This window comes from Balaenoptera musculus, chromosome 15, assembly GCF_009873245.2.
Source record: "Balaenoptera musculus isolate JJ_BM4_2016_0621 chromosome 15, mBalMus1.pri.v3, whole genome shotgun sequence".
In the NCBI taxonomy this organism is placed as follows: Eukaryota; Metazoa; Chordata; class Mammalia; order Artiodactyla; family Balaenopteridae; genus Balaenoptera; species Balaenoptera musculus.
Window position 1 is genome coordinate 64317907 of NC_045799.1, and position 26874 is coordinate 64344780.

General features: G+C 47.3%; 1 protein-coding gene across 1 annotated transcript; it reads right to left on the minus strand.

Annotated features, from left to right (window-relative positions):
• Nucleotides 1–3983: 3983 nt before the first annotated feature.
• On the minus strand, nucleotides 3984–26527 carry CLEC19A (C-type lectin domain containing 19A). The gene is made up of 5 exons (XM_036824410.1): nucleotides 26433–26527; nucleotides 14695–14860; nucleotides 8790–8883; nucleotides 5338–5470; nucleotides 3984–4063 (listed from the first exon to the last, which is right to left on the minus strand). The coding sequence occupies exons 1-5, from the start codon at nucleotides 26518–26520 to the stop codon at nucleotides 3984–3986; spliced, it is 561 nt and encodes a 186-aa protein (XP_036680305.1). The 5' UTR covers nucleotides 26521–26527.
• Nucleotides 26528–26874: the final 347 nt, after the last annotated feature.

Consider the following 26874-nt stretch of genomic DNA (forward strand, 5'->3'; position numbering starts at 1 on the left):
TGGGATCTTTCGTTGTGGCGCGTGGCCTGCTCTCTAGTTGTGGCCTGCGGGTTTTTCTCTTCTCTAGTTGTGGTGCGCAGGCTCTAGAGCGTGTGGGCTCTGTAGTTTGCAGCACGCAGGCTCTCTAGTTGAGGCGTGCGAGCTCAGTAGTTGTGGCGTGTGGGCTTAGTTGCCCCATGGCATGTGGGATCTTAGTTTCCTGACCTAGGATCGAACCTGCGTCCCCTGCATTGTAAGGCGGATTCTTTAGCACTGGACCACCAGGGAAGTCCCCGCAATGTCTTTCTGAAAAAAGTTTTTTAATGAAGTGTAGTTGATTTACAATGTTGTGTTAGTTTCTGGTGTACAGCAAAGTGATTCAGATATATATATGAATATATATATTCTTTTTCATATTCCTTTCCATTGTGGTTTATTATAGGATATTGAATATAGTTCCCTGTGCTATACAGTAGGACCTTGTTGTTTATCTATTTTATACATAGTAGTTTGTATCTGCTAATCCCAAACTCCTAATTTATCCTTCCCCCGACCTTTCCCCTTTGGTAGCCATAAGTTTGTTTCTTCTATGTCTATGAGTCTGTTTCTGTTTTGTAAATAAGTTCATTTGTATAATAATTTAGATTCCACATATGTGATATCATATGATATTTATCTTTCTCTTTCTGACTTACTTCACTTAGTGTGATAATCTCTAAGTCCATCCATGTTGCTGCAAATGACATTATTTCATTGTCTTTTATGGCTGAGTAGTATTCCATTGTGTATGTATATATGTACATATATATATGTATATATGGCATATATATATATGGCACATCTTCTTATCCATTCATCTATCCATGGACATTTAGATTGTTTCCATGTGTTGACTATTGTAAATTATGCTGCTATGAACATTGGGGTGCATGTATCTTTTTGAATTATAGTTTGTCCAGATATATGCCCAGGAGTGGGATTGCTGGATCATATGGCAGCTCTATTTTTAGTTTTTTAAGGAACCTCCATACTGTTTTCCATAATGGCTGCACCAATTTACATTCCCACCAACAGTGCAGGAGGGTTCCCTTTTCTCCACACCCTCTCCAGCATTTATTATTTGTAGACTTTTTAATGATGGCCATTCTGATCGGTGTGAGGTGGTACCTCATTGTGATTTTGATTGCATTTCTCTGATAATTAGCACTGTTGAGCATCTTTTCATGTGCGTCTTGGCCATCTGTATGTCTTCTTTGGAGAAATGTCTATTTAGGTCTTCTGCCCATTTTTTAATTGTGAACCCATGTCTTTTTTTTTTTAATTTTTATTTTTGGCTGTGTTGGGTCTTCATTGCTATATGCGGGCTTTCTCTAGTTGCGACAAGTGGGGGCTACTCTTCATTGCGGTGCACGGGCGTCTCATTGCGGTGGCTTCTCTTTGTTGTGGAGCATGGTCTCTAGGCACGCGGGCTTCAGTAGTTGTGGCACATGGGCTCAGTAGTTGTGGCTCGCGGGCTCTAGAGCACAGGCTCAGTAGTTGTGGCGCATGGGCTTAGTTGCTCCGCGGCATGTGGGATCTTCCTGGACCAGGGCTTGAACCCGTGTCCCTGCATTGGCAGGCGGATTCTTAACCACTGCGCCACCAGGGAAGCCTGAACCCCATGTCTTTCTGATTCCAGATGTGGTAACACTGAGATGTACCACCCAGATCCCCACCTTCAAGGAAGGGGGCAGAGGGGCTTCCAGCTGTCATCTCCTACAGGGTCAGCCTCAGCTGCAGAGAGCTGCCTTAATCAAAGTCAACTCCTTGGGACATCCCTGTGGTGCAGTGGTTAAGAATCTGCCTGCTGATGCAGGCGACACGGGTTCAAGCGCTGGTCTGGGAAGATTCCCACATGCTGCAAAGCAACTAAGCCCGTGAGCCACAGCTACTGAGCCTGCATGCTGCAACTACTGAAGCCAGCTCAACTACTGAGCACATGAGCCACAACTACTGAAGCCCGCGCGCTCTAGGGCCCGAGTGCCGCAACTACTGAGCCCACACGCCTAGAGCCCGTGCTCTGCAACAAGAGAAGCCACTGCAGTGAGAAGCCCGTGCACGGCAACAAATAGACCCTGCTCGCCACAACTAGAGAAAGCCCACGCAGCAATGAAGACTCAACATAGCCAAAAAAAGAAAAAGAGAAAGAAAAGTCAACTCCCTTCCAGGGGAGCCCACATCAGTGACTGAGTGGAGTACGCGGCTAAAGGCCTGGCCATTTCAGTCCTATGTGGTCCACTCTGATCGCCTCTATTTGCCCCAGATCTCCCTGCCAGGCGGGCCGATGATTTGTCAGGCTGCATCTCAATTCCGCTTCTTCCTCTGCCTTCCCTTCACAGGTACTTATCCCTAATAAACATCTTCTACTTCAAACCCTGTCTCAGCAACTGCTTCCAGAGAACCCAGTCGGGAGCAGTCGAGGAAGCAAGTGACAAGATGGGGCTTAGAAGCTGGATCGCTTACCTCCAAGCTGGCGATCAGTGGTGGTGTGTGGAACAGACAGCCCCTGGCACGAGGTGGTGTTCAACTGTTCAGACTTCCATGGAGTGAACTGGGAGGGTGAACGGGGAGGGGCTGCACTAGTAGGAGCGAGGTATCAGGCAGCTGACGAACAGAGAAGAGTACCTATGAGCATAACTAGATTGTGGCTACTGCTAAGACTTTGATGTTCTACAGAAAGACAATAAACAGCCCAGGGTCTTCCCTGCTGGCGCAGTGGTTAAGGATCCGCCTGCTAATGCAGGGGACGCGGGTTCAATCCCTGGTCCAGGAACATCCCACATGCCGTGGAGCAACTAAAGTCCGTGCGCCATAACTACTGAGCCTGCGCTCTAGAGCCCGTGAGCCACAACTACTGAAGCCTGTGCGCCTAGAGCCCGTGCTCCACAACAAGAGAAGCCACCGCAATGAGAAGCCTGTGCACTGCAACGAAGAGTAGCCCCTGCTCACCGCAACTAGAGAAAGCCCGTGCGCAGCAACAAAGACCCAACGCAGCCAAAAAAAAAAAAAAAAAAAAAAAAAAAATATATATATATATATATATATATATATAGTAATAATAATAATAATAATAAAATAAGCCGAAGACAAGTAACATGTTCTTGCTCCAAGCGTGAAAGCCAAAGAGTCTCTTTGGTTGCAGACAAAGAAGTTCTCATCTCTTGCGGCAGGAGGCAGATCAAGCCTGGGACTCAGAGTGTCCAAACTTCAAAGGGAGTTGAGCTCTCAACCAAGGCAGCGTGTTATGCTACCGTCAAGGCCTTGGTTGGGATCCTGACAATGGGATAGGGTCATCTGGGTGGTGCCCCCAAAGATGTTTCCACTTTGGGGGCCATTATGAGTAATGCTACTATGACCATTCATATTTGAATACCTGTTTTCAGTTCTCTTGGGTATATACCCAGAATTGGAATTGCTGGGACCATATGGTATTTCTGTGTTTAACTTTTTGAGCAAGTGCCAAACCGTTTTCCAGAATGGCTTTACCATTCTACATTCCCACCAGCAATGTATGAGTTTGGTGATATTTTCCTTTTCCTTGGGGAACCACCTTCCTCCTTGGGCCCATGTGGTTCAGGTGATGTTGACCCCACCCCTCGTGCCCAGCCATGTGCATCTAAGCAGGGTCTAGCTGACCAGCATATGCCAAAGAGATTGCTTCAAGAATGGGCATGTGCCCTGAGCCAGGCCAGTGAGATTCAACTCTGAATCTAGAACAACCCCTGGACTTTTATTACTTGGACCAATAAATCCACCATCCTTTATTTATCAAGCCAGCTGAGTTGGTTTTCCTGTCACTCGTCACCAAGTGATCACTCTGTATCTTAAGATTTGCTTGTATAAAATCTCTGTCTGGGAGATTTGTCTCCTCTGTGTGTTTTACATTTATTGAGTGTCGACTTTACATTAGGTACATCTACAAGTCGATGCTGGAGTTGGGCTTGCTCTGAGAGGGCGAGACTGGATCAGTGAATGGTCAGAGCTGCGATCTTGCAGACAAAGGGGAACTTTCGGCTGCAGGTGTTATCATTCCATGACCTCAGAGCTGTGATGGGAAAAAGCAGAGACTCTGCGTGAAGGTCCATCCACCACAGTAAAAGTAACCCCGCCATCCCACCAGAGTAAAAGTCCTCTCCCGTAGGCCTGGTGTCTACACTGGCATTCCTTTCTTGCTGATGCTTAATGAGGCTGCTGTCCAGCCTTACTCTCTCATAAGGCTAGTGTTGACTTGCCACTGTGGAGGAGCAGGACAAGCCTTACCCAGAGGCTTGGCCCAGCTCCGGCTCCCAGGATAGCAAGTCGCTGTTCCAAGCCTCCCTCCCCTAATCAGAAAAAGAAAAAGGAGCGAAGTAGGAATGGCAGCAGTTCAGCACTTGGATCTGGAGTAGATATAGGTTTGAAACCCAGCTCCATATCTGCTTGCTGGACAAACTTGAATAAATCAACTTCTCTGAGTCTTGATTTCTTCATCTGCAAAATGGAAATATTAATAGTTTTTACTTCTTCAGATTGGTGTGAGCAGTGACGTTGTTGTTCACGATGATGGTGGTGATTGCTGATACCACGTGCAAACCATTGCAGTCACTTTATGTCTCTTATCTTCTTTTTCCTTCACATCAACCCCGTGAGTTGTGTCATTAGCCCCATTTTGCAGATGAAGAATCTGAGGCACCAAGAGGTTAAGGCACTTACTTTGGGCTACACAATTCATAAGTGGTTGAGCTGGGGTTCAGACAAGGACATTCAACTCCAGAGTCCATGCTCCTACCACTGTGCTGTATCAACTATATCTCCTTCAATGCTCAGAACAGCCCTGGGGGTAGCAACGATTATTAAATCCATTTTACAGAAGAGAAAAGGGAATCTCAGAGAGAATAAGTAATTGCCTGCAAGGACACAGAACTAGAAAGCAACAGGGCCAGTACTTGTACCCATCTGGGTACTCTTTTCACTACTACCCCTGGGCGCTCCTCCAGGCATCCCTTCGTTCTAATGTCCAGGAGCATGAGCCGCCTCTGGTGCATTGGTGAGATGACATAAAAACACCATTCTTTGGTCTCTGTACAAGTTTCTTTCTCTTTTTCATGCTTCTATCTCTAATGTCTTTTCATCCAAATTACCGTTTGCATGTCAACAACGCACCATTAAACATTGTTTAAGATGCATCCACCATAGGGAACTGCCACGCCCTTAACACCCCACCCCACCCCCCAGTGACCTCTGGTCACTCTCCAAGGTGTTGAATAATTCACAGTTTCCTGGCTATCCCTGGCACCTCCCCAGCACCCCTGCAAGAGCCCTGGTCTCAAGGGCACCCACCGCTGGTGGGTCGGTACCATATTTGCACGCAATCCTCCTCTTCTGGGTCCGCATGGATGCCATCGTCCGGCTGGCTCCCATCCCAGTAGCTATAGTCATAGGATGAGCCGTCTGTCCATTCAAACTGCCCTTCCTGGGGGGTTGCACCCAGAGGAAAGGAAGCAAGCCAAGGAGAGAAAGATCAGGCATTTGAGCCAGCTCCAGCTTGGGGTAACATTCTAATACCTCCGTATCTAACAGTGCAGAAGCCCTCACTTTTATCTGATATACTATTATTAACCACCATTACTGAAACTGAGCAGGACCCTACAGGGCCCTCCCAGGTACAAAAGCCCCTCCATGTCCCCTGCCTCTTGTTTGCAGAAAAGCTATAGTCTCCCAGACCTTCCCTGAGTCACAAAAAAGCAGGCTCAAACAGTTAATGATTAGGACAATAGAGTCACAGAATCTTTAGTTCCTTCCTGAAAGATATAGATCACAGCGTCCTACGCACATTCGTGAGTTGTTTTGCAGATATTATGACTGCCACCAGAGGGAAAACGCTAACTGCATGATGACCAGACTGCAGCCATGACATAAGCTGCTCCATCTCGAGCAGCGCTGAGTCTATGGCTAGCTCAGTGCCAAGAACTGGCCTCAAGGAAGTGAGAACAAACTGACCCTGGAGTTGAAGATTATGCTTAAAACAATCAAGATGGTGCTGATCCGACCACCGCATGACCAGTTTCAAGGTGACTGTCGGAGCTGGCTGTGCTGTTCTGCTCATAGCCCCCCATGCCTGTGCACCCCTGAAACTCCCCTTTAAAACCTTTGTCTCCTAACCAGCAACTGGGAGACGGTTTTGGGGATACTAGTCCGTCATCTCCCCAGGTTGCCGGCTTCTGGGATAAAGCATCTTTCTTGTTCTACCAACCCTGTCTCTCGAACACTGTCTTATGAGCAACGAGCAGCCAAAGTTGAGTTTGGTTCTGGCCCTGGCTGGTAACATTACTAGCTGCCGTTTGTTGAGGGCTTATTATGTACCATGCCGGGTGTGCTTTACTTATTTTATCCTCACCATCCTGCAAAGCAGGCGTTGTCATCTCCATTTTACAGATGAGAAAACTGAGACTCAGATTAGTCTACCCAAATTCACAGTTAATAAAGCATTAGTGCTAGGATTCAAACCCGGGTCTATCTGACTCCAGTACTCAAGACTCTAACTACCATATTAAAAAAAAAATTTTTTTTTACCAGTGGGTGGGAGTCACCCTTCATCTCTTTTCTTTCTGTCCAAATAGTGTGTATTTTTCTTGCCTCCTGTGGAACTAGTCTGTCCAATTACAAGAAAAGTCCTGCTGGGAATTTGACTGGTGTTGCAATAAATGTGCAAATTAACTATGGAAAGAACTACTTCTTTGCAATGTCCTGGAACAAAAGTCATTTCTCCATTTATTCAAGTTTTTAGAGAAGTGTCTCCCAAAGCACTGATGATTTTGGAGTCCATGTCATATAATGGAAACTGCATGCTCCTTCTGGGAGAGAGACTAGAGCCTGGGATTCCAGCTCCACCCACTTCCTAGCTCTGCAATCTGGACAAGTGACTTAACTTCTCTGAGCCTCAGTTTCCACAACTATAAAATAGAGCTAATATTTCCCTCAGAGAATTATTGAGAGAATTGAATGAATTAAAAGCATTAAGAGACTTAGCTAGAGCCTGGCACGTGGTGCCTAGGCTTGAAAAGAAAAATATAAAAACAAATCCTTTTACTGTATCATTTGTTATTATTATTCTTAGGTCTTGTTATACAAGTTCCTTAACTCTAAGTATATTCATAAGCCAATTTTAAAGTTACTATTATAATGGGACATTTTGGTTTTTTAATGTTACAACTTCTATACAAGTTTTTGCCAGATGAATTCTATTGATTTTTTAAAATATCTATACTGAGTCTGGCCACTATTGATACTTCTGCTACTTTTCTTTTTTTTAATATTTGTTTATTTGGCTGCACCAGGTCTTAGTTGTGGCACATGGGATCTTCGTTGTGGCATGCAGGATCTTTAGTTGTGGCATGCAGAATCTTTTAGCTGCGGCATGCAGGCTTTTAGTTGAACCATGCATGCGGGATCTAGTTCCCTGACCAGGGATCGAAACCCAGGCCCCCTGCATTGGGAGCGCGGAGTCTTAGCCACTGGACCACCAGGGAAGTCCCACTTCTGCTACTTTGATAGCAACTTCGACCACCCTTAATGAGCTCTCACAGTGTGCCGAGCACAGGCTAAGTCCTTTACACACCTTGGCCCATTTACTTTTTACAACCAGGCACTATTATTGTCATCCCATTTTACAGCTGAGGAAACTGAAGCTCACAGACGCAAAAAAAAAAAAAAAAAAAGTCCCAAAGTCACTTACTATCCAGTAAGTGGCAGAACAGGAGCTGGAACTGGAACCCTATCTGAGGCAGGGCTGGAGGCATACATGCAGGAGAGATGCTCAGGATACGACTTGTCTACGGAAAGCGTGGAGACCAAATCTCCAGGTGGAGTATGCCGTGATATTGCCAGGTATGCGATCTGGCCCAAGCCAGCCTCTTTGGCCTTATTCTCCACCGTTATTCCACTCACCCCTGCGCCGCTCTGCATCCCAGACACACTAGTCTTTAATGTCCTTGAGTGTGCCGTGATCTCTCCCACCTCAGGACCTTTGCCCATGCTGTGCCCTCTACCTGGAATGCTTTTCCTCTGGCTGATTCCTATTTATCCACTAGACGTTAGCTTAAATATCTCTTACCCAGGGAGGCTGTGGTAGCTGTAGACGTGCACTGCTCAGAGCTCCTTCAGGAGGACCAGCTGAGGGAGCGTGGCTGACTGAAAGCCCCTTGGACCCAGCACTGCATTCACAGTGAGACAGTGCTTCCTCCAGGTTGCTCCCAGTTAGTGACTTAGCATGTCAGGGGTACCAGTGCTGGCTTGCTCCTGCCCAATGTGGGACTCCCGGAATGGGCATCCTTTGCCTGGGGACACCCCACTGGCTTAGCCAAGAATTTCCAGGGTGAGCTGTGATCTAAGGCTCTCCCCACTCAGCCATTCCCTCCCCCTCTTCTTTCACAGGGCTCAGACCCACATCATGGTCTGAAGGTCTTCCCTGCCTCTTCAACCCTCCCCTCTTTTTTCCTTCGCAAACGTTTTCCCTCAAAAGCCTCTTACCCATCCAATCACGTTTTTGTGTCTGCTTTTTGGAGAACCCAAACCTAAACAGAGGCCATCCCTGGCCATCCAATATGTTCCCATAATACCCTCTTTCACAACGATTATCATATTCTAACTGGGGCATCATCGTGTCTGATCTGTCTGTGTGCTGGGCACATAGCAGTGACCTGGCACACAGGTTCCACGTGAAAGGCTGGTTAAGTCAAAATGGAATCTTGGCTGGAACTTCCAAAAGGGCTTGATGGTCAGCACTTCCTCACCTGCCTGTGATCGTGAAGCCCTGTCCAGATGTCAGCTGGGATCCCAGGAACGCAGCTGTTCACGAGGTCATACACAAAGACATTCTCCTCCCAGCTGCGAAGGTAAGAAAGCCGGTAGCCTGTTACTCATTGCCTCTTGCCATAGGATTGAGTTGAAAATGGACAGAAGTCCTTGTTAGCCCTCCCAGACCAAAGTAAACAGAGGATGTGATGCAGTCCTGCTTTCTCCTTTTCCTTTTTTAACTAAGGCACCCATATGGGCTGTCCTCTCAGGGGCATCTCTGGATTTGGTCCAAAAGCAGGACTCAGCACTGTTACTCATCCTAGAAATGTAAAAACACTAGCAAACAAGGTGGATTATATTGAAGAGACAAAGAAAGGAGCTGACTTTGCATTGTACACATCAAATAATGAAAATCTCCACTGGATGTTTTTGCTCTTTCTCAAAAGCCCCCCTTACGGCGCCAGTCCTTACATAGCTTCCTCTCTCCTAATCCTTTCTCACAGAACATCTTCAAAATCTTTTGTTTTGCTGGAAAATTCAGCTGGAGACTTGAACCTGCATAGCCGACTCAGCAAAACCAAATCCTGCAATTATCAATCCACCCTCTTCAGCAGGTATCTTAGGCCATTCAGGCTGCTACAACAAAATACCACATACTGGGTGGCTTATGAACTACAGGAATTTATTTCTCACAGTTCTGGAGGCTGGGAAATGAAAGATCAGGGTGCCAGCATGGTCAGGTGAGGGCCCCTTCTGGGTGCAGACTTCTTGCCGTGCCCTCACATGGCAGAAGGGGGCAGGGGAGCTCTGTGGGGCCTCTTTTATAAGGGCACTAACCTTATTGATCAGGGCTTCACCCTCAGAACTTAAGCATTTCCCCAAGGCCCCATCTCCTAATACCATCACATTGGGCATTAGGATTTCAACATATGAATCTTGGGGGCACACAAACATTCAAACCATAGCAGAAGGCATTGGTGTCTTCTTGGGGGATTTTCACCTCCTATTTCAAAGAGCTTATAAAGTAATTCACCCAACAAAAGAAATTGATGGAGGACCCTGGAGGCAGTCTGCTGCCAAAAACAACAGAGAAATAGGGATGGATGAATGGATAGATAGACACATAGATAGATAGGAACACAGATTTTTTTCTTCAGGTCATTAAAATGTTTCTTGAGCACTGATTTCATGCCAGGTACTATGCCGAATGTTTTATATACATGAACTCATTTCATCCTCACATCAAACAGGCACAGTGGCAGACGCTACAGGTTACCTACCTCACTACCTTCCTAGTCCTTTTGCCCGTTGCCTACAATCAAATTTAGGAAGGCCAGATTTCACTTTCTCAGCCTCCTTTGCAGCTAACATTGGCCATCTGACCAAGCTCAGCCAATTAGATGTATGGGGGAATTGGTGGAGGACGTCTTGGAAATATTCTCCTCCCCTATAAATGGAGAGTGGTGTGTGGAAAAGGCCCCAGTTTCCACCACTGCCTTCCTTCCTGGGGTAGTAGCTGTGTGTGGACATGATACTTGGAGCTGCTGCATTGGAGGCCCTGGAGGGGGGCCAAGGTAACCGCTCACCTAGTGCCCCAATATCCATGAGCCTGGGAAATGTCATTTGCAGGGATGAGAAGGGTGGGCATGGGATGTGACAGAAAACGAACAAATAACAGGCACAGTTCACAGACCCAGAGGGACAGATTCCACTGGACAAGGGATTCCACATTTTTGGCTTCCACATGACACTAAAAGGTAAACATTGGTGTGTTGAAGAAATCATTACAAAGTAATAATAATCAGCCCCAGCCCTAACAAACACCTAACGAATAACTCACTTCAAAACAGGACTATGTTGAGGTACCCTTTACGTTACAACGGTGTATATCTGCTCCCATTGGCGTCTTCTAAATCAGGGGTCCCCAACCCCCGGGCCGTGGGCCAGTAGCAGTCCGCTGCCTGTTAGGAACCGGGCCGCACAGCAGGAGGTGAGCGGCGGGCCAGCGATCAAAGCTTCATCTGCTGCCCCCCATTGCTCCCCATCGCCCGCATTACCGCCCGAACCATCACCCCCGCAACCCCCGCCCTGGTCCGTGGAAAAACTGTCTTCCACGAAACTGGTCCCTGGTGCCAAAAAGGTTGGAGACTGCTGTTCTAAATGACCGCTCTCTACAGGCTGCCACCTTGTGTAGAACACCCACCAACAGATTTCCTTTTGCTTGAGGCATTGGTGGCAAGTCAAAGCACACATATCTACTCTCCTTAATTTTGTGTTTGTGGAAGACATTCTTAATCCATCCCAGAAGCACTCAGAATTCTGGCTCTCAGAATCCTTCTCAACACAGTGCTCTAGGCAGTCACATGCTGGGGATTGCTAAACAAATATTGTTATGAACTGAATGTTAGTCCCCTGCCCCACAATTCATATGTTGAAACCCTAACCCCTAATGTGATGGTGTTAGGAGGTGGGGCCCTTGGGGGTGATTAGTTCATGAAGGTGGAGCCCTGTGAATGGGACTAGTGCCCTTATAAAAGGGGCCCCAGAGAGATCCCTTGCCCCTTCTGCCATGTGAGGACACAGCATGAAGATGACCATCTGCAAACCAGGGAGTGAGCCCTCACCAGAACCTGACCATGATGGAGCCCTGATCTCGGACTCCAGCCTCTAGAACGGTGAGAAATAGATTTCTATTGTCTATCAGCCACCCAGTCTGTGATATTTTTTATAGCAGCCTAAATGGACTAAGACAGATATTATTAGAGGCAGTGGAAAGGAAAGAGGGCGGGTGAGTCAAGGCTTACTTGCCCTCAGAAAGATGACCTGACGTGCTCACGCTAAGTAAGCACTGACCTCTTGAGACACCCATAATTATAATTAATAAAAATAATAACAGCTCCCACCATGGAGCATTGAGTTACCCAAGCACTTGTGTAAGAACTTCAGATCCATTTTTATCTCCTCTAAAGCCCCTCAACCTTAAAGTCAGTGTGACTACTTCTCTTTCCCAGCTGAGGACTCTGGCTCAGAGAGTTTATGGGACTTGGGCGAGGTCGCCCATGTAGGAAGTGATGGAGTGGGGACTAGCCTAGGGCTGACTGACTCTAAAGCCCTCAATCAATGCACATAACATTGCACAGGTTTCTTCCTTTAGAACATCTGCTGCCCCCATTCCCTAAGCTTCCTAAGCCTTCAAGATCCTGATCCAGGACCAGTTCTTCCAGGAAAACTTCCACGAGCATCCTCTATCCAATTCTTGCCCACCTGCAGCACAAAGTTTCCAGGCTCCCCAGGGCAGGCTGGTTGGTTTAGTTTTCTATTTCCGATGGGCTGGTCTCCCCAAAGAGAGAGACCAACACAGACCCACACGATGCCTTTTTTCTATTTGACATCTTATCTCACACCATCACCAGGCTCTATTCAATGCCGATGTTCCAAGACAATGTGTTCTGTCTAATAGCAGAGTGGTAGATTTCTGGGGACAAAGTGCTCTCCAGTCCAATGGGTCTTTGCCATTGGTCCTACCCAGCTAGGCACTGGTATCCCCAAGTGCCCCTCTCATGCACAATTCGGGGTGTCCTACATCAACTGCTGAAGATGCACGGTGAGCGGTCATCTGGGGGAGTGGTTGCCCAGGCATTTTAGCACTAGTGCCATCTTTGTTCAGCGGCACCTGCTCAGGAAACTATTTCAATATTTTATTGCATTTTCCCCATATCTGGTCAAAATAACTGGGGGATAGAAAGGCCCAAGGTGCTACTGCAAGTAGTAAGGAGCAGAGATCAAATGAACTTAATTCAACTGTCACTTGAAGCAAAGATGGAAATTATTAGGTAAGCTGAAAGTATGAAAACCTTAAACTTTAATCAGACGCTCCATGAACATAAGTTGATAGTGTGCTTAATTATGAAGGAAAAGAACAAAATTACAAAGCATGAAAAAATGCCAGAATTAGAAAATTGGATTGTGTCTCAAAGACAAGATGTAATTAGAGATTTTATAATATTGTCTAGCTTTATGGGAACTGAACTTACAACAGATGAATGCGTTGTGCAAATTCAACTTTTCTACATGTTTCTGGGAAAGTATTATATACCAAAGTGGAAAACTACCTGTATAAGAGGGGAAATGCTGGTATAACATTTGGGAAACGTTAGTATAAGAGAGAAAAAGAGGGATGTCAGGACTTGAGAAGAGAGGAAGGAGGTAAGTTCAGGCAGAAAAGAACAGGATCTGGGTCAGGGGCTGTTGGAAAACCCCTGAATTTGCCTGGAATCCTTTCTAATGCCTATTAAACCAAGGGATAGATTACATGCACCGTGAGGCAGGCTGAGCCGTCCTTCCTGTGGACTGGCCAAAGGGAAATCTTCATTTGGAATCACTTTTAAATTTACTCTTTATTACATATATTTCATTTTTCTCTATAGGTTGGTTATTTTTGAGAATTTATTTTATCCATCTTTATAAGTGCCAGTCACTTGCTGTGCTCTGTATCACAGGGGATTTGACCCCCGAAGATCGCCGTTCCCAGGCTTCCATGTCAGCTGCCCTCCATGTAATGGGAGGCACTGATGGGAACGATGGGAGGGAGAGAGCAGCCAGGGTATTTCTTTCCCTCTCTGCCTGGGGAGGTGCTGGCAGGGGCTACCTGCCTTCTGTGGTTCCAGCTCCCATAGGACTGGCCCGCCCTCCAGTTACGGGTGGAGTTGGCTTCCTGCTGGAGTGAGTCTCTAGATACACTACTGCTTCTTTAAGTTCTCAGAGTCCATCACTTGTGTATGCATGAAATTCTCTCTGTGTTAAATGTCTATAGTGGTTCCTGTTTTCCTGGTCAGACCCTGACTGCCTCACTATATTCTTCAGCACCACCAAGGATGCAGTGGGTGCTCAATAAATCTGCTGAATGAGTTGATGCAAGGATTCAAGACTTCTTTGGAAACTAAGATTGAGGACCCCTTCCCCACTCTTAACAAAACTCAGTGACTCTAAAGCATAAAGAACCAACCGTCATTCTAACTTCAAGTCTCTGAGATTCTTGAAAAATGAGGTCAGATTGTAAATTTGTAGTTTAGTGGCAATGGAACACATCACACCTGGCTTCAAAGAACCCACAAATCAGCAAGGAAGACAGATGTGAAAAGAAGTCACTAAAGTGATGAAGAAAGTGCTCCTGGAGAGGTGGGTGGTGAGTGCAGTCAGGTGCCATCAAGTCAGGGGTGACTTCGGTGGAAAGATGGCAGAGCTGAGTCTGGAAGGTTAAGGAAGTGTCTCCCTGGAGGAGAAGATAGGGACGGGAATTCCCAGCGGAGGGAACAGAATGTGCAAAGTATGCAGGCGTAAATGGGCTGGACCACTTTGGAGGACTTCGAGATGGTGAGCAAGGCTGGGGCTTAGGAGGCATGGAGGAACATTGAAGGAGGCCTTGGTGGGTGGGCTATGGAACCCAACTGCTCAGGTTCAAATCCCAGCTCCACCACTTTATAGCAAGTTACCTTCTCGAAGCCTCAGGTTCCGTATCTGTGAAATGAGGATACTTACCTAATATGGTTTGCGGGAACTTGATGCTTATGAACTCTCAGCAAATAAATGTCAGTTATTATGTCTTATGTTATGTTCTTTACATACGTATTATGTGAGTTATATTATAGGGTCAAACCCCCCGTGATACAGAACAGGGCACAGCACAAGATCGGCACTTATAAAAATGGACCTTCCAGCCTGCTGTTTGCTACCCTTGCTAAATGCTTTGTCCTCTACTGCCAAGGCCAGTTTCAATGAGAAATGGGGCTGAATAAAAGCTGCAATTACCAAAGAGAAACGCCAGTGGGACACACCATTCTCCACACCCCTTTCCAAAGGGGGTGCTTATTTGGGCTACAGAGGACAGAGGAGTCCACTCACCTGTGGATGGAGGCCAGTTTGGCGGACTTCCTGCCGATGGAGAACTCAGAGCAGTAGAAGTCAGCCTCAGCCCAGGTCTTATTGAGAGGGAAAAATCTATAGCAGTGGCCTTTGAACTCCATCCAGAACAGTGGGCACAGGGAAGCCTGGGGCAGCTCTGGCATGGCTGGGGGCAGAGAGAATACGGATTGGGAAGAAGATTGGCCGTGCAAACGTTGATGCTACAGCTTATGACATCTTTATAAGCATGAAAGTAAAAAGTGTCGCCTTATGATTAACACATACCTAAAGTTTACAAAATAATAAAAGTAATATGTGCTCTTTATAGAATCCTTGGAAAACGTTACTACATTAGAGTGTTTTTCTTCTTGTCATGTTGAATGCAAAGGTTTTTTAAAAAATGCAATTGTGATTATATTGACCATACACCCCTGTCAGTATTCTGATTTCTAAAAATTAAGAGTATAAGCATTTCTCCTCATGTCATTATAAGTTTTTGTAAACATTGTTTCAAAAAGCTCTTTAATATTCCCGAGTGGCCCCCCTAGAGTTTATTTAATCATTCCCCAATTTTGGGATAATTAGATTGTTTTCTCTTTTTAAAAAACAATTAGAAAAAAAAAACAATTAGAAATAATTCTGAGATGAAAAGCCTTGTGCATAAAGCTTTTGCAGCATTTCTGATGATTTTCTGGGGATAGATTTTTAAGGCTTTGATACAGTTTGCTAAATTGCCTCCTGAAAGCAATTTATGCTCCCACGGTGATGTCTGAGAGCGCCCATCTCACAGTGCCCTTGCCTGCGCTGAGTGTTACCACTTTAATGGCAATCTTTGAAAATTTTATAAGCAAATAAATGGTATCTTATTTCAATCTGCACTTCTGGGCTCTCTGGCCAAGGTGTATATTTCCCTACTGTAGTCAAGACTATTTATATCTTTAGCCCGTGGAACTACTGGGGTTCAGGATGTGTTCTTAATTCTGAAAAGGGACAAACAAAAACCCCATGTTTGAGACACTAAAGTTCTCCAAAGTCTCAGCCCCTCTGGAGGCCTCTTAGCATATACTTTTTTTGGAAACCACGACTGAAGATGACTGACTGGGGGAGAAAGGCACGCTGAGAACCTGCCTGGAACTCAGTTGGATGGCTCGTCTGTGAGAGCAGGCACCGGGCAGCGGTGAAATTGTTAGACTGGGGTCCAGAAGCCCGGGTCCCAGCTCCAGCTCTGCACCTGACATGCCATGTGATGCTGGCACATTCCTTCCCTTCTCAGCTGTCTGACTGGAAGATCTTTGGGGTCCTTTTTGTAATGCCCAGGGGTGTGAAATATTGCCTTCAAAGCCCCTGTAATAGCTGGCTGAGCTCATGAATAAGGAAGTAGTGGACCACCTTTACTGAGCATTTATGACGTGTCAAGCACGTAGAGGGAAACTGAGACTTAGACAGGTTAAGTGACTTGCCCAAGATCATCCTGCTGGTAGTAGGCAGAGTAGGGATTTGAACCCAGGCCTCCTGACACCAAAAAGTCTTTAATTTTAAAATCCACATGATACTTCATCATGGGAAACCAATAGGGCTGAGGATGGTTAATCATGTGTTAGCCCCTACTTCATCAGGTTACTAGGCCAACTAATTGGGTCAAATAAAGTCGCTGAGTGCTTGGCATGTAGGGATGCTCCATAATAGTCTGATTATTAACGATTAGCTCAGGGTTTCATCACTGAGGTTAATGGGCTTCAGGGGTCCAGTGAATCCCTTGAGATTAAATGCAAAATCAAAAGTTCGTATGCACGTATGTGCACACATACGCATCTATATGAATTTTTCTGGGGAAGGAAAGGGACAGTTGCTTTAGTCAATAGAGCTATGCTGGGACTTCCCTGGTGGTCCAGTGGTTGAGAATCTGCCTTGCAATGCAGGGGATGAGGGTTCGATCCCTGGTCGGGGAACTAAGATCCCACATGCCGCGGGGCAACTAAGCCCGCGTGCCACAACGAAAGATCCCACATGCCGCAATGAAGATCCCGCATACCGCAACTAAGACCCGACGCAGCCAAGTAAATAAATAGATAAGACTTTACTTTAAATAAATAAATAAAGCTTTAAAAAAAAATAGAGCTATGCTAAGCAGGCAGCTTCCATCTGGGCTACCTGTACCTGATGAGAGCCATTGGGCTTCCCTGTTTTATCAGAACCAGCCCTTCCCCCACCCTAGGCAGCTGCACTGGTCAGTCCTGGCTTGTCCCACCTCTCCCCACCAGTCCCGGCCAACTGCCTTTCAGTGTGTGCCAGTATCCAAACTGGAGCCAGCTGATTCAGAATTTGCTCTCTTAATCCTCCCTTACCTGGCAAAGGGAGAGAACTCTTGCTTATGGAGTTAGGGGGCTCAGGACCTCGGCCCTTCCCTGCCCCTCCCCGGACTTCGGTCTCCTCCTTTCTCAGGTGAGAGCATTGGTCTAGGAGGGCATTGCCTCCATGCTGAGAGGGCTGAAGGACCCCTTGTGACGCTGGGCGTTGCTGAGCTCCCTGTGGGGACTTTTGCCCATTCCTTCCACACAGAGAGATTCGGCTGAATCATTCCCAGGGGTCTGCTTTTGGAGCAGTTCCTCCTTTGCACGGATGAGAAGCAGCAAATCATTTCCATCTGCTTTCTACCCATCACTTGTAACCAAGGACACTCATTGGTGAGAACGTGGTCACGTCTGTCCAGGTGTTGGCTGGAATAGTTAGCCCAAGAGTATGATATTTGCTGGTGCTAAACCACTTTCCCAACTCTCACCCATCCTATAATTATTTTGCACCCTAACTATTCATATTAGAGATGGAAGTAAGGGATGTAACCACCCCAGTTTGCCCAGGACTGTCCCAGTTCTAAATCTGAAAGTGCCACATCCCAGGCCCCCCTTAGTCGATCACCCTGGAGCACTGGTTCTCAACCAGGGGTGATTCTGATTCTCAGGGGACATTAAACAATGCCTGGAGACATTCTTGGTTGTCAAAAATAGAAGTGGTGGTGCTATTAGCATCCAGTGGGTAGAAGCCAGAAACGCTGCTAAACATCCTACAATGACCAGGACATCCCCACAGCAAAGGGTTTTCTGACCCCAAATGTCAATAGAATCCTCTCCCTACGTGGAAGGCAGAACTCCAAAATGTAAAATAACCCCACAGGGCAGCAACACAAAACATCACAGCAAACGTCCACATTTCTCAGCCTACCTGTAATTTCTTTAACAAAAATTAAGCCACACAACCGATTAGTGTTATTTGTGTTATTTTTCTAATTTTGGAGTTAAAATATATAACTATTATAAACCCATGGCTTAAAAGCCCCGGGGCATTGCTAGAACACTGTGTTTAAATTTAACGGTACAGACTTCACCAAAGGATGCTGCAGAGGGGAAGTCTTGCATTTCCTCCCTGAGTTTGGGATGAAGCTGACAAACTTCTTCGTCATCTCTCTGACAGAGGGAGGATTGCCCCCTCCCCACTCGGCGTATCCTTTCCTGTAAGGTGGGACTCTTCACGGGTCTCCTCTCTGTGAAAGGGTCCGAGTCTCATCACTCCCTCCCCGGTGTGGATGTGAAGCCCGAGCTTCTGTATTAGGGAGGCTGACACCACACCCAGTGCTCTGCCGCGCATGTGCCCACTGCTTTGGTTTCCATCTCTAACTTTGTTTCCCGCCCCTGGTCGCCCTCCTCACTTTCTTGGAAGCCCAGCTTAATTTTCAAAGGATGTTTGTAAAGTTTATCTGTATTTCTGGATGTCTGTAGTGGAGACGTTTTCTGTTCTTTAATTTACCATAAGGTCTGATCTGGAAGTTTCCACCCTCGTTGTCCTCTATCTCTTTTTCTTTTCCTTCACTTAAAAAAAATTAAACTTTTTATTTTCGAATAAATTTAGATTTACAGAAAAGTTGCAAAAATATTATACAGAGTCCCTGAATAACCTTCATCCAGTTTCCCCTGATGTTAACATCTTACATTCCCACAGTACATTTGTCATAACTAAGAAATTAATATGGGTACATACTCTTCAGTAAACTACAGGCTTTATTCAGATTTCACCAGTTTTTTCTTTTTCTGTTCCCAATATCCAACCTAGGATACCCCATTACATTTGCTCTACCTTTGTGATTTATTTGATATCAAATATTATAGTATAGCTGTCTTGATTAAAGCTACTGTTCCTTTCTTTCCCCAGAAAAATGCACACAGATGTGTACACACACACACACACACACACACACACACACACACACACACACACGGCATGCGGGCTCTTAGTTCCAGACCAGGGATCAAACCCGTGCCCCCTGCAGTGGAAGCGTGGAGTCTTAACCACTGGACTGCCCGGGAAGTCCCATACACACACAGCTTTGATTAGACAAAACTGACAAGAATTGGCTCGAACTGACCAGAATTGTCTAGCATTGTTGGATATTTGCCCCAAATCATCTTTACCTCCTCCCTTTCCCTCTACGCACATCCAGTCAATTTTTAAGTCTTGTTTATTCCATCTCCCAGCACCTCTCCAATTCCTTTCTTCCCTTTCCTTCTTTTCTTCTTTCCTTCCGGTCTTCCTTCCTCCCTCCCTCTCCCTCCCCCACTTCTGTCTCTGTCTCTGTCTCTCCTTCCACATTCTTCCTCCCCCTGTCATCTCTCACAGAGACCTCCTCAATTGCCGCCTGGCTGTTCTTCCTGCCTTATCTCACCTTCCAAATCCTGAGGCATCCTTCCAACACCCTGATCTCATCTCACCAAAGCCCTCCAGGAGTGCCCATCACCCTTGGGAACAGGGCTCCCACCTGCCCCTGCAGCTTGTCCCCTGTCGCTCACAACATGCTCCAGATTTGCTTCAGCTCCTGTCATTTCTCAAAGCGTGTCCAGATCTTTGCAGATACTTCCCTCGGCCTGTCTTCGGCCAATTCGAGTTTCTTCTTTGAGTCTCAGCCACATGGTGGCTTCTTTAGGGAAGACGAGGTAGGAGCCTCTCTAAGAGCTCCTAGAGCCCCTCATCCCTCCTTTCACACATCCCCGTGAATTCTTGTTCAGTCTGGCCTCCCCCTGCACAAGGTCTGCTGTGATCGTCCCTCTCCCCAGTGCCTGGCACATAGTAGGTGTGCAATAACTAGTTTTGAATGACTAAATGCATGCTAGGGAATCAAATGCTGCTTCTTTGGGTCCACTGCCCCTTTTGGGGGACAGTGGTGAGAAGGGTGTGGGCACTGCCCATGTGCCCTGATGCCTCCAACCTGGTGTATCTTGACTCTAGGATGGCTTGCCGGGACTTTTCTAACTCAGCACCGAAGGCAGTTGACTGAGCCTGGTTTTCCGGATTACTTAGCGCAGTGACTGCTGCGAGGAGCTGTATCGGAGTCACCAGGGAGCTCGTTAGCAACGGAGAATCTCAGCCCCCACCTTCCCGCCCTTCTCCCCACTCCTGGTCCCTTTGATTGTCTCCACTGAGCAAGTGGTGGTTATGGATGCCTGGGGTGAAACATACCAGAAAATGGGGCTGTGACAGGTCACTGCTCAATTACTCCCCTTTCCACCTGGGCAGGCAAAGGCCTTTAATTGGGAGGACCTGGGAGGCAAAAAGGGGCCACTCGCTTGCACTGGGATGATAATGAACTCCACCCTGCCTGGCAACCCCCTACCTCCTTTACCTCTGGGATTTTAGAAACAAGGATTAGAAGGATCTCAGAGGACTTTCTTTTTTTCTTTCTTTTTTTAAAAAAATATTTATTTATTTATTGGTCTGTGCTAGGTCTTAGTTGCAGCATGCAGGCTCTTAGTTGCAGCACACAGGATCTAGGTTCCCCTAACCAGAGATCGAACCCGGGCCCCCTGCATTGGGAGCGTGGAGTCTTAATCGCTGGACCACCAGGGAAGTCCCTTAAAGGACTTTCATCAACCTGGAACCCAGAGTAGCCTTTGCTAATTTGTGTCTCTCTGGGGAAGAGATCTCTATAGCTTTATAGCTTGACACTCAGGTAGTGATGGTGACATTATAACCAGGGCCAACCCTACTGAGCTTCCGTCTGAGCCAGGCGTTGTGTCAGGTGCTTTGTACATATCAATTCATTTAGTCTTCATACATACTACAAGGTAGGTGCCACGATCATCCCCCTTTATAGATGAAGAAACCAAAGCACAGAAAGGTTGAGTAACTTGCCTGAGGTCACCCAGCTCCTAAGTGGCAGAGCTGGGTTTTCAAGCCAGGCTGTGTGGATCCAGACCTAATTTAGAGATTCCTGCTGCATTTAAGCCCATTTCCTTTTGTCTCCATCTTGATGGTCTGGTTCTTTATTCATCCCCTTATTCATTCAACAAGTCTTATTTGAGCACCTACTTGGTCTCAGGTAGTTGGCTATGTGCTGGAGATACTGTGGCACACTACACAGAGGTGACCTCTGACCTCATGGATCTTACACTCTCTGGAGGCTGACATTAAGAAAAATAAGCACAGAAATAAAATGTCATTAATATGCAGTTAATATGGATTTGTGTCATGCAAGCAAAAACTTGAGGGAGCAGCGCTCAAATTATTTTGGAAACTGGTCATTTGTTTGCCCCTTTTCTCTCCCTAGTTGAACTGGTGGCCGCCCCAACCCTGCCTTCAGGGTGTCCACTGGTGATTATGACAGGACACAAGAGTGAGTCCCCTTCCGGATGGGGAAAATAAAGGTGTTGCCACAGGAGCACCTAGAAGTGGCACATAACCCAGATTTGGAGATCCAGGAGGCTTCCTGGAGCGGGTGATGTGAGACCCCCACTGAGACCTGAAGGATGAGGAAGAGTCAGAGGAAGAGTGTTTCAAGTGGCGGGCACAGCATGTGCAAAGGCCCAGAGGTATAAGAGAGAAGGGAGCATTTGGAGAATTGCAGAAGGTTCAGCCTGGCTGGGAATTTGAGAGAGGGATGAGGCTGGAGGTGACGGAGGGGAGGGGTGGAAGCAGGGGGAGGGATGCACAAAGAAGCTTGTTGCTCTGGAAACCGAGGCCAAACTACATGGTATTTTACTTCAATTAGCAGCACCAAAGGCCCCCAGGGTCTCCCAGCTGGGCTGGGAGTCAAAGCCTTTGGAAGCTCTGAGCTTGTTAAGGAAAGAGGACATGCCATCGGAGTTCAGGACTTGTTTTTTTCATCTCTCTCTTTTTAAAAGAATCAATTGTCACCTTCCCACACGATCTGGCTGCTGGCTCCCCTGGCCCCAGTCCAGCCGCCCACAAACACACTACCCTGCTGCCTCCTGCCCAGATCAGCCTTGAGAGCCAGCTGGAGTGGAGGGGGAGGCTCTGGGGGCCACACTGGCGGCCTCCCCACCCCCCGTCACTACTGGGCCCCAGATGTCCCAGGGGGTCGGAAGTGTCTCCCAGTGTCTGGGAAGGTGGCCACTGGGAGGGCTCTGTCACCTTCGTTGCCTGCTGTCTCCCTGGTCCACACATCCCACCCTCAGTGGGCCCTTCCCAGTGAGCCCTGGCTCTGGGGTGCAGAACTGCTGGTCCCAGGCCTCTCATGCCTCAGCTTTGCTTTCCCTCCTTCCAGGCTGCTCTTGTGGTCACATGATACAAAGGAGACAGCACTGGGTGATTTTTTATATTGCTCATAACAGTGGCCATTCATTGCGTGGTTAGTATAACCGTCGAGACCAAACTGGGAGGGGTATCTGTATCATCCCCATTTTATAGGTGCAGAAACTGAGGCTCAAAGACGTTAAGTCACTCGCTCCCACAGCTAGCAAGTGGCAGTGTCAGGATGAGATTAAAGTCTGATGGACTTGAAAATTCCTAAGCACTACAGTGCCTCCAGAAAACATCTTTTTCTGGTCTTGGTTTTCTCATTTGGCAAGACAAATATATTAAACGCCCAATTTAACAGCATTATGGACTGAATGTTTGTGTGTCCCCCTCCAGTTCATATGTTGAAGCCCTACCCCCCAGTGTGATGGTATTTGGAGCTGGGGCCTTCAGGAAATTAGGGCTACATGATGTCATAAGGGTGGACCCCCATGATGGGGTTAGTGCCATTAGGAGAAGAGGAGAGACCAGAGCTCTCCTTTCTGTGGCCATTTGCAAGCCAGGAAAAGAGCTCTCACCAGGAACTGAATTGGTCAACACCTTAATTTTGGAGTTCCCAGGCTTTAGAACTGTGAGAAATAAATTCCTGTGGTTTAAGCCTCCCAGTCTATGGTATTTTGTGATAGCAGCCTGAGATAACTAAGACCAACATAATTAAGTAATAATTCAATGTTTCCTGGGTGCTTATTTGGCTTGAGGTCTGTGCCCTCAAGTTGCTCACAGTCTGGAGGGAGGAATGCATAGCACACATGGCAATGAGTCCTCATATACTAAGGGACATTCTAGAAATATGCAGAGGGCTCTGTGACCATAGAGGAGGGGTAGGGAATGGGTTAGAGTGTCCAGGTTGGGGTACTCTAGGATCTGACTCTATGATACAGACTGAAGGGTGGGGAAGGGTGTACTCTAGGAAGTAGGGACACCCAGTTGCCCAAGCCTCTGTGCTCCAGCCTCAGAGCTTAGACTCTGGAGTTAGATGACTCCAGTTAGAAACTCACCTCTTTGTGCCTCAGTTTCCTCATCTGTAAAATGGGCATGATGATAGTGCCTACTTCACAGGGAAGCCAGTGCCTGGCTTATAGTAGGTGTTCTAGTAAACATGAGCTATTACAACAGAAACAGCCTGGGCCCTGGAATAATCCTGGTGCTGAGTGCACAATGCCAGTTTCTTGGAGGGGAGAGGAAGAGGCTACAGAACTTGACTGATTCTCCCTTCCCACCCCTGAAGCCCTGCAGAAGCAGGCCCTGAGCATCAAAACGCTTTGCTAGAATTTCCTTTGCTGTGGAAAGTTCTTGGGCTCAGGAGCCAGGAAAAGGAAACTTTTTTATGGTTATGGTTGAAGATAACAGCAAATATTTATGTAGCTTTTACCAGGTGCCAGGCCCTCTTTTAAGCACTTAATATTTGTTAATCCACGTAAACAAAGTGATCAAAGCCAGGTTCAGAGAAGGGTTTTAGGAAAAGGATCTAGTCTGGCTAAATCCTTCCTAGTCTCTCAGAAGTGTCTAAAGGTTTGTTTCCAAAGCAGATCTAAGGGTATGGCTGGGTTGCACTATTTGCGTATATTTGCATGTTCATGAAGGTCCAGAGCAGTGGGATGAAGGATGGAATGACCCTGTTCTGTTTTGTACCTAAAGGCTCAGGATGCAGGAGAGGAAGAAGAACCAGGCCCACTTTCAGTAAGGAGGGCTATGGTTGTGCGCCCACCTTCATGGTCTGCAAGGGCTCACCAAGACCCCAGATAAGGCCTCCCTAGTCACACATCAACACGCACACTCACACGCACACACACACCCACTTGACACACGCACACACACTTAACTCACACGTTCTCTTCTGCATTGAAATCACTTTCCTCTAGCAGATTTATCCACTCAGGCTTGAACTGGGCTTTCTGCTGGACTGGATGGATGATGACCGTGGCCAGATTATTTGGCCTCTGTAGCCTCAGTTTCCACAGCTGTATTGTGGAAGGATTGGGCCAAGTGGATTTCCGGGACCCTTCCTTCCAACTCCAACTCTGAGGTCTCCAAAGTTGCTGGGTTGGAAGGGATCTCAGTCTCCTCATCTGTAGAGTGGGACTGAGGCATGGGGCTAGATGTCTGGAAGTTCCTTTTTGAAGGCATTTTGTCACAGCAGAAAACTGTGTCTCCTGGTCAATTCTATCATAACAGCAACAACCACAGTGGCAGAAGTAGTAAGGTAATAAGCCATTTTTCAAGTGCTTTCTATGTGCTAAGTGCTTCACTTGCATGATCTCATTGAAGATTCCCCAAAACGTTTGATGGACACCACTATCATCCTCACTTTCCACAGGAGGAAACTTGAAGCTCAGAGAAAGGTCCCATGGTCACAAGCTAGTGAGAGAGAGAGGACTCCCCATCGCTCCCACTCTCAAACTCAGCCTCAGGACTTTCCTCTTATGCTGGGCAGAAAGGCAAGATCTTGGAACACACAAATATCTTTCAAGGATATTTTGTCCAACTTCTCTCCTGCTCACCCATTGCACGGATGAGGATATTGAGGCACAAGAGCAAGCAGGCAAAGACACTGTTATGGACTGAATGTGTGCCCCCCAGATTCCCATGTTGAAGCCCCAACACCCAATGTGATGGTGTTTTCATGGGGTCTTTGGGAGGTGATTAGGGTTAGATGGAGTCATGGGGCCCCCATGATGGGATTAGTGCCCTTATAAGAAGAGGAAGAGAGACCAGAGCACTCTCTCTCTCCGCCATGTGGCTACTTGCAAGCCAGGAAGAGGGCCCTCACCAGGTAACAGATCAGGTGGCATCTTGATCTTGGACTTGTAGCCTCCAGAACTCTTCCTGCTGTTGAAGCCGCCCAGTCTGCGGTATTTTGTTATGGCAGCCCGAGCTAATACAGACACTCAGAGAGTTTATGGCAGACCAGAGCCCCTGATGCTTGCCCAGATGAACTGACCACCCGTTATCTCCCATCACTAGGGTTACCAGGTTAAAAAAAAAAAAAGAATTCCCAGTTAAATTTGAATTTCAGATAAACAAGAAATAATTTTTAGCATAAGGTATGTCCCATGCAATATTTGAGACACTTACAGTAAAAAATGGTTTATTGTTTATCTGAAATTCAAATTCACCTGGACATCAGGTATTTTATCTTGCAATCTTATCACCCCACTATTTAAATTCCCCTCAACACTGTAACTGCCCAATAACATGGCTTTATGGGGATCTTACGGATGTTTTATTACAGTGTTAGTTTTATTTTAATGGGGATAGAAATAGTATCTCTGCCACAGAGTTATTGTGAGGATTAAATAAATCCATATGTAAAAAGTGCTTAAAACAGTGCCTGGCATATAGTGAGGGCTACAAAAGTATCAATTGTTGTTATTGGTATCATTATTATTATAGCTTTAAACCATGTTTGGAAAGAACCCTCCTGGTAGAGGTGACAGGCAAGATCCTCCACCTTGAAGGGACTGAAGGACTCGGGGCTCTTCCTACCCCAGAGTCAGCACCCTAGCCTCCCTACTGCAAGGGTGAAGAAATTGAGCTCATTTGAAGCCCTGCGTCCTCCAAGTGGGACACTGGGAGGCCACATGCCCGAGGCTGATGGACCCCAATCCCTGGGGACACAGAATGTCCGCAGAGCTGGGTGTCACTGGGCCAGGCTGCCAGGGAGGTCACTAGAGGGACTATGTCCTCCTGCCTGCCCAGCTCCCTGGGAACAGCTGTCACAGCCAAGGTGGGAGTGGGGAGCCCAGATGCCAAATCCCTAACAAAAATACCATCTTCAGATCTTCCTGTGGTGCCAGGCACTTTCCCCAGATTATCTCATCTCCCTTGCACAGTAGCCCCAGAGGGTGCTATTGTGAGCACCGTTTTCTGAAAGAAACTGAGGCTCAGAGAGGTTAAGAAACTTGTGCCAGGTCATACAGCTTTTAAGATGCAAAGCTGGGATTTATCACCAGGTCTCTTTGCGTCTGGCCCTAGCACAATGCCCATGAGCTGGAGGGAGAGGAGCTGGAGGGGCTGACAGGAGGCTCAGCTTGGCCCCCCCAACATTCCTTGGGTCGGGCAGGCCTGCAGCCCAGGCGGCGAGGCCTCACTGACAGCTCAAGCATTTGCGGGGTGTCCTCCTCTCCACCTGTTCCCGGCCCTGGCCCCGTGCTCACCTGGGCTGATATTGATGTCCGTTTGCGGAAAGGCCTGCGCGGAGAGGAGGGTCAGGACGGCCGCGGCCCACAGTCCCCACCTCTGCATCCTGGGCCCCGAGAAAGCCACCTCGCGGCCTGAGCAGAGGAGAGAGGCCCTGCCGTGGGAGCTCGGGTCCTGACGGCTCTCCTGCCCAGAGCTCAGGAGGACTGGGTAGACCCCAGTCTCCTCCCCCGCCCCTCCCCTGACTCCTGTTTCCTCCCTGCACGGCCGCGGGCAGCTCAGAGTGACAGCCTGAAAGCTGCCCCTGGCCGGCCCCCTTCAGAGAACTCAGAGGAAGCACAGCCCAGCTTCCGAGCCACCGAGTGGCCTTGGGCACGTGCTTGCTTCCCTTGAGACTCTGTAAGATGGGACAATAGCAGCGCGCACATCCCAGCCTGGCACAGCAGATAAAGCATCTCA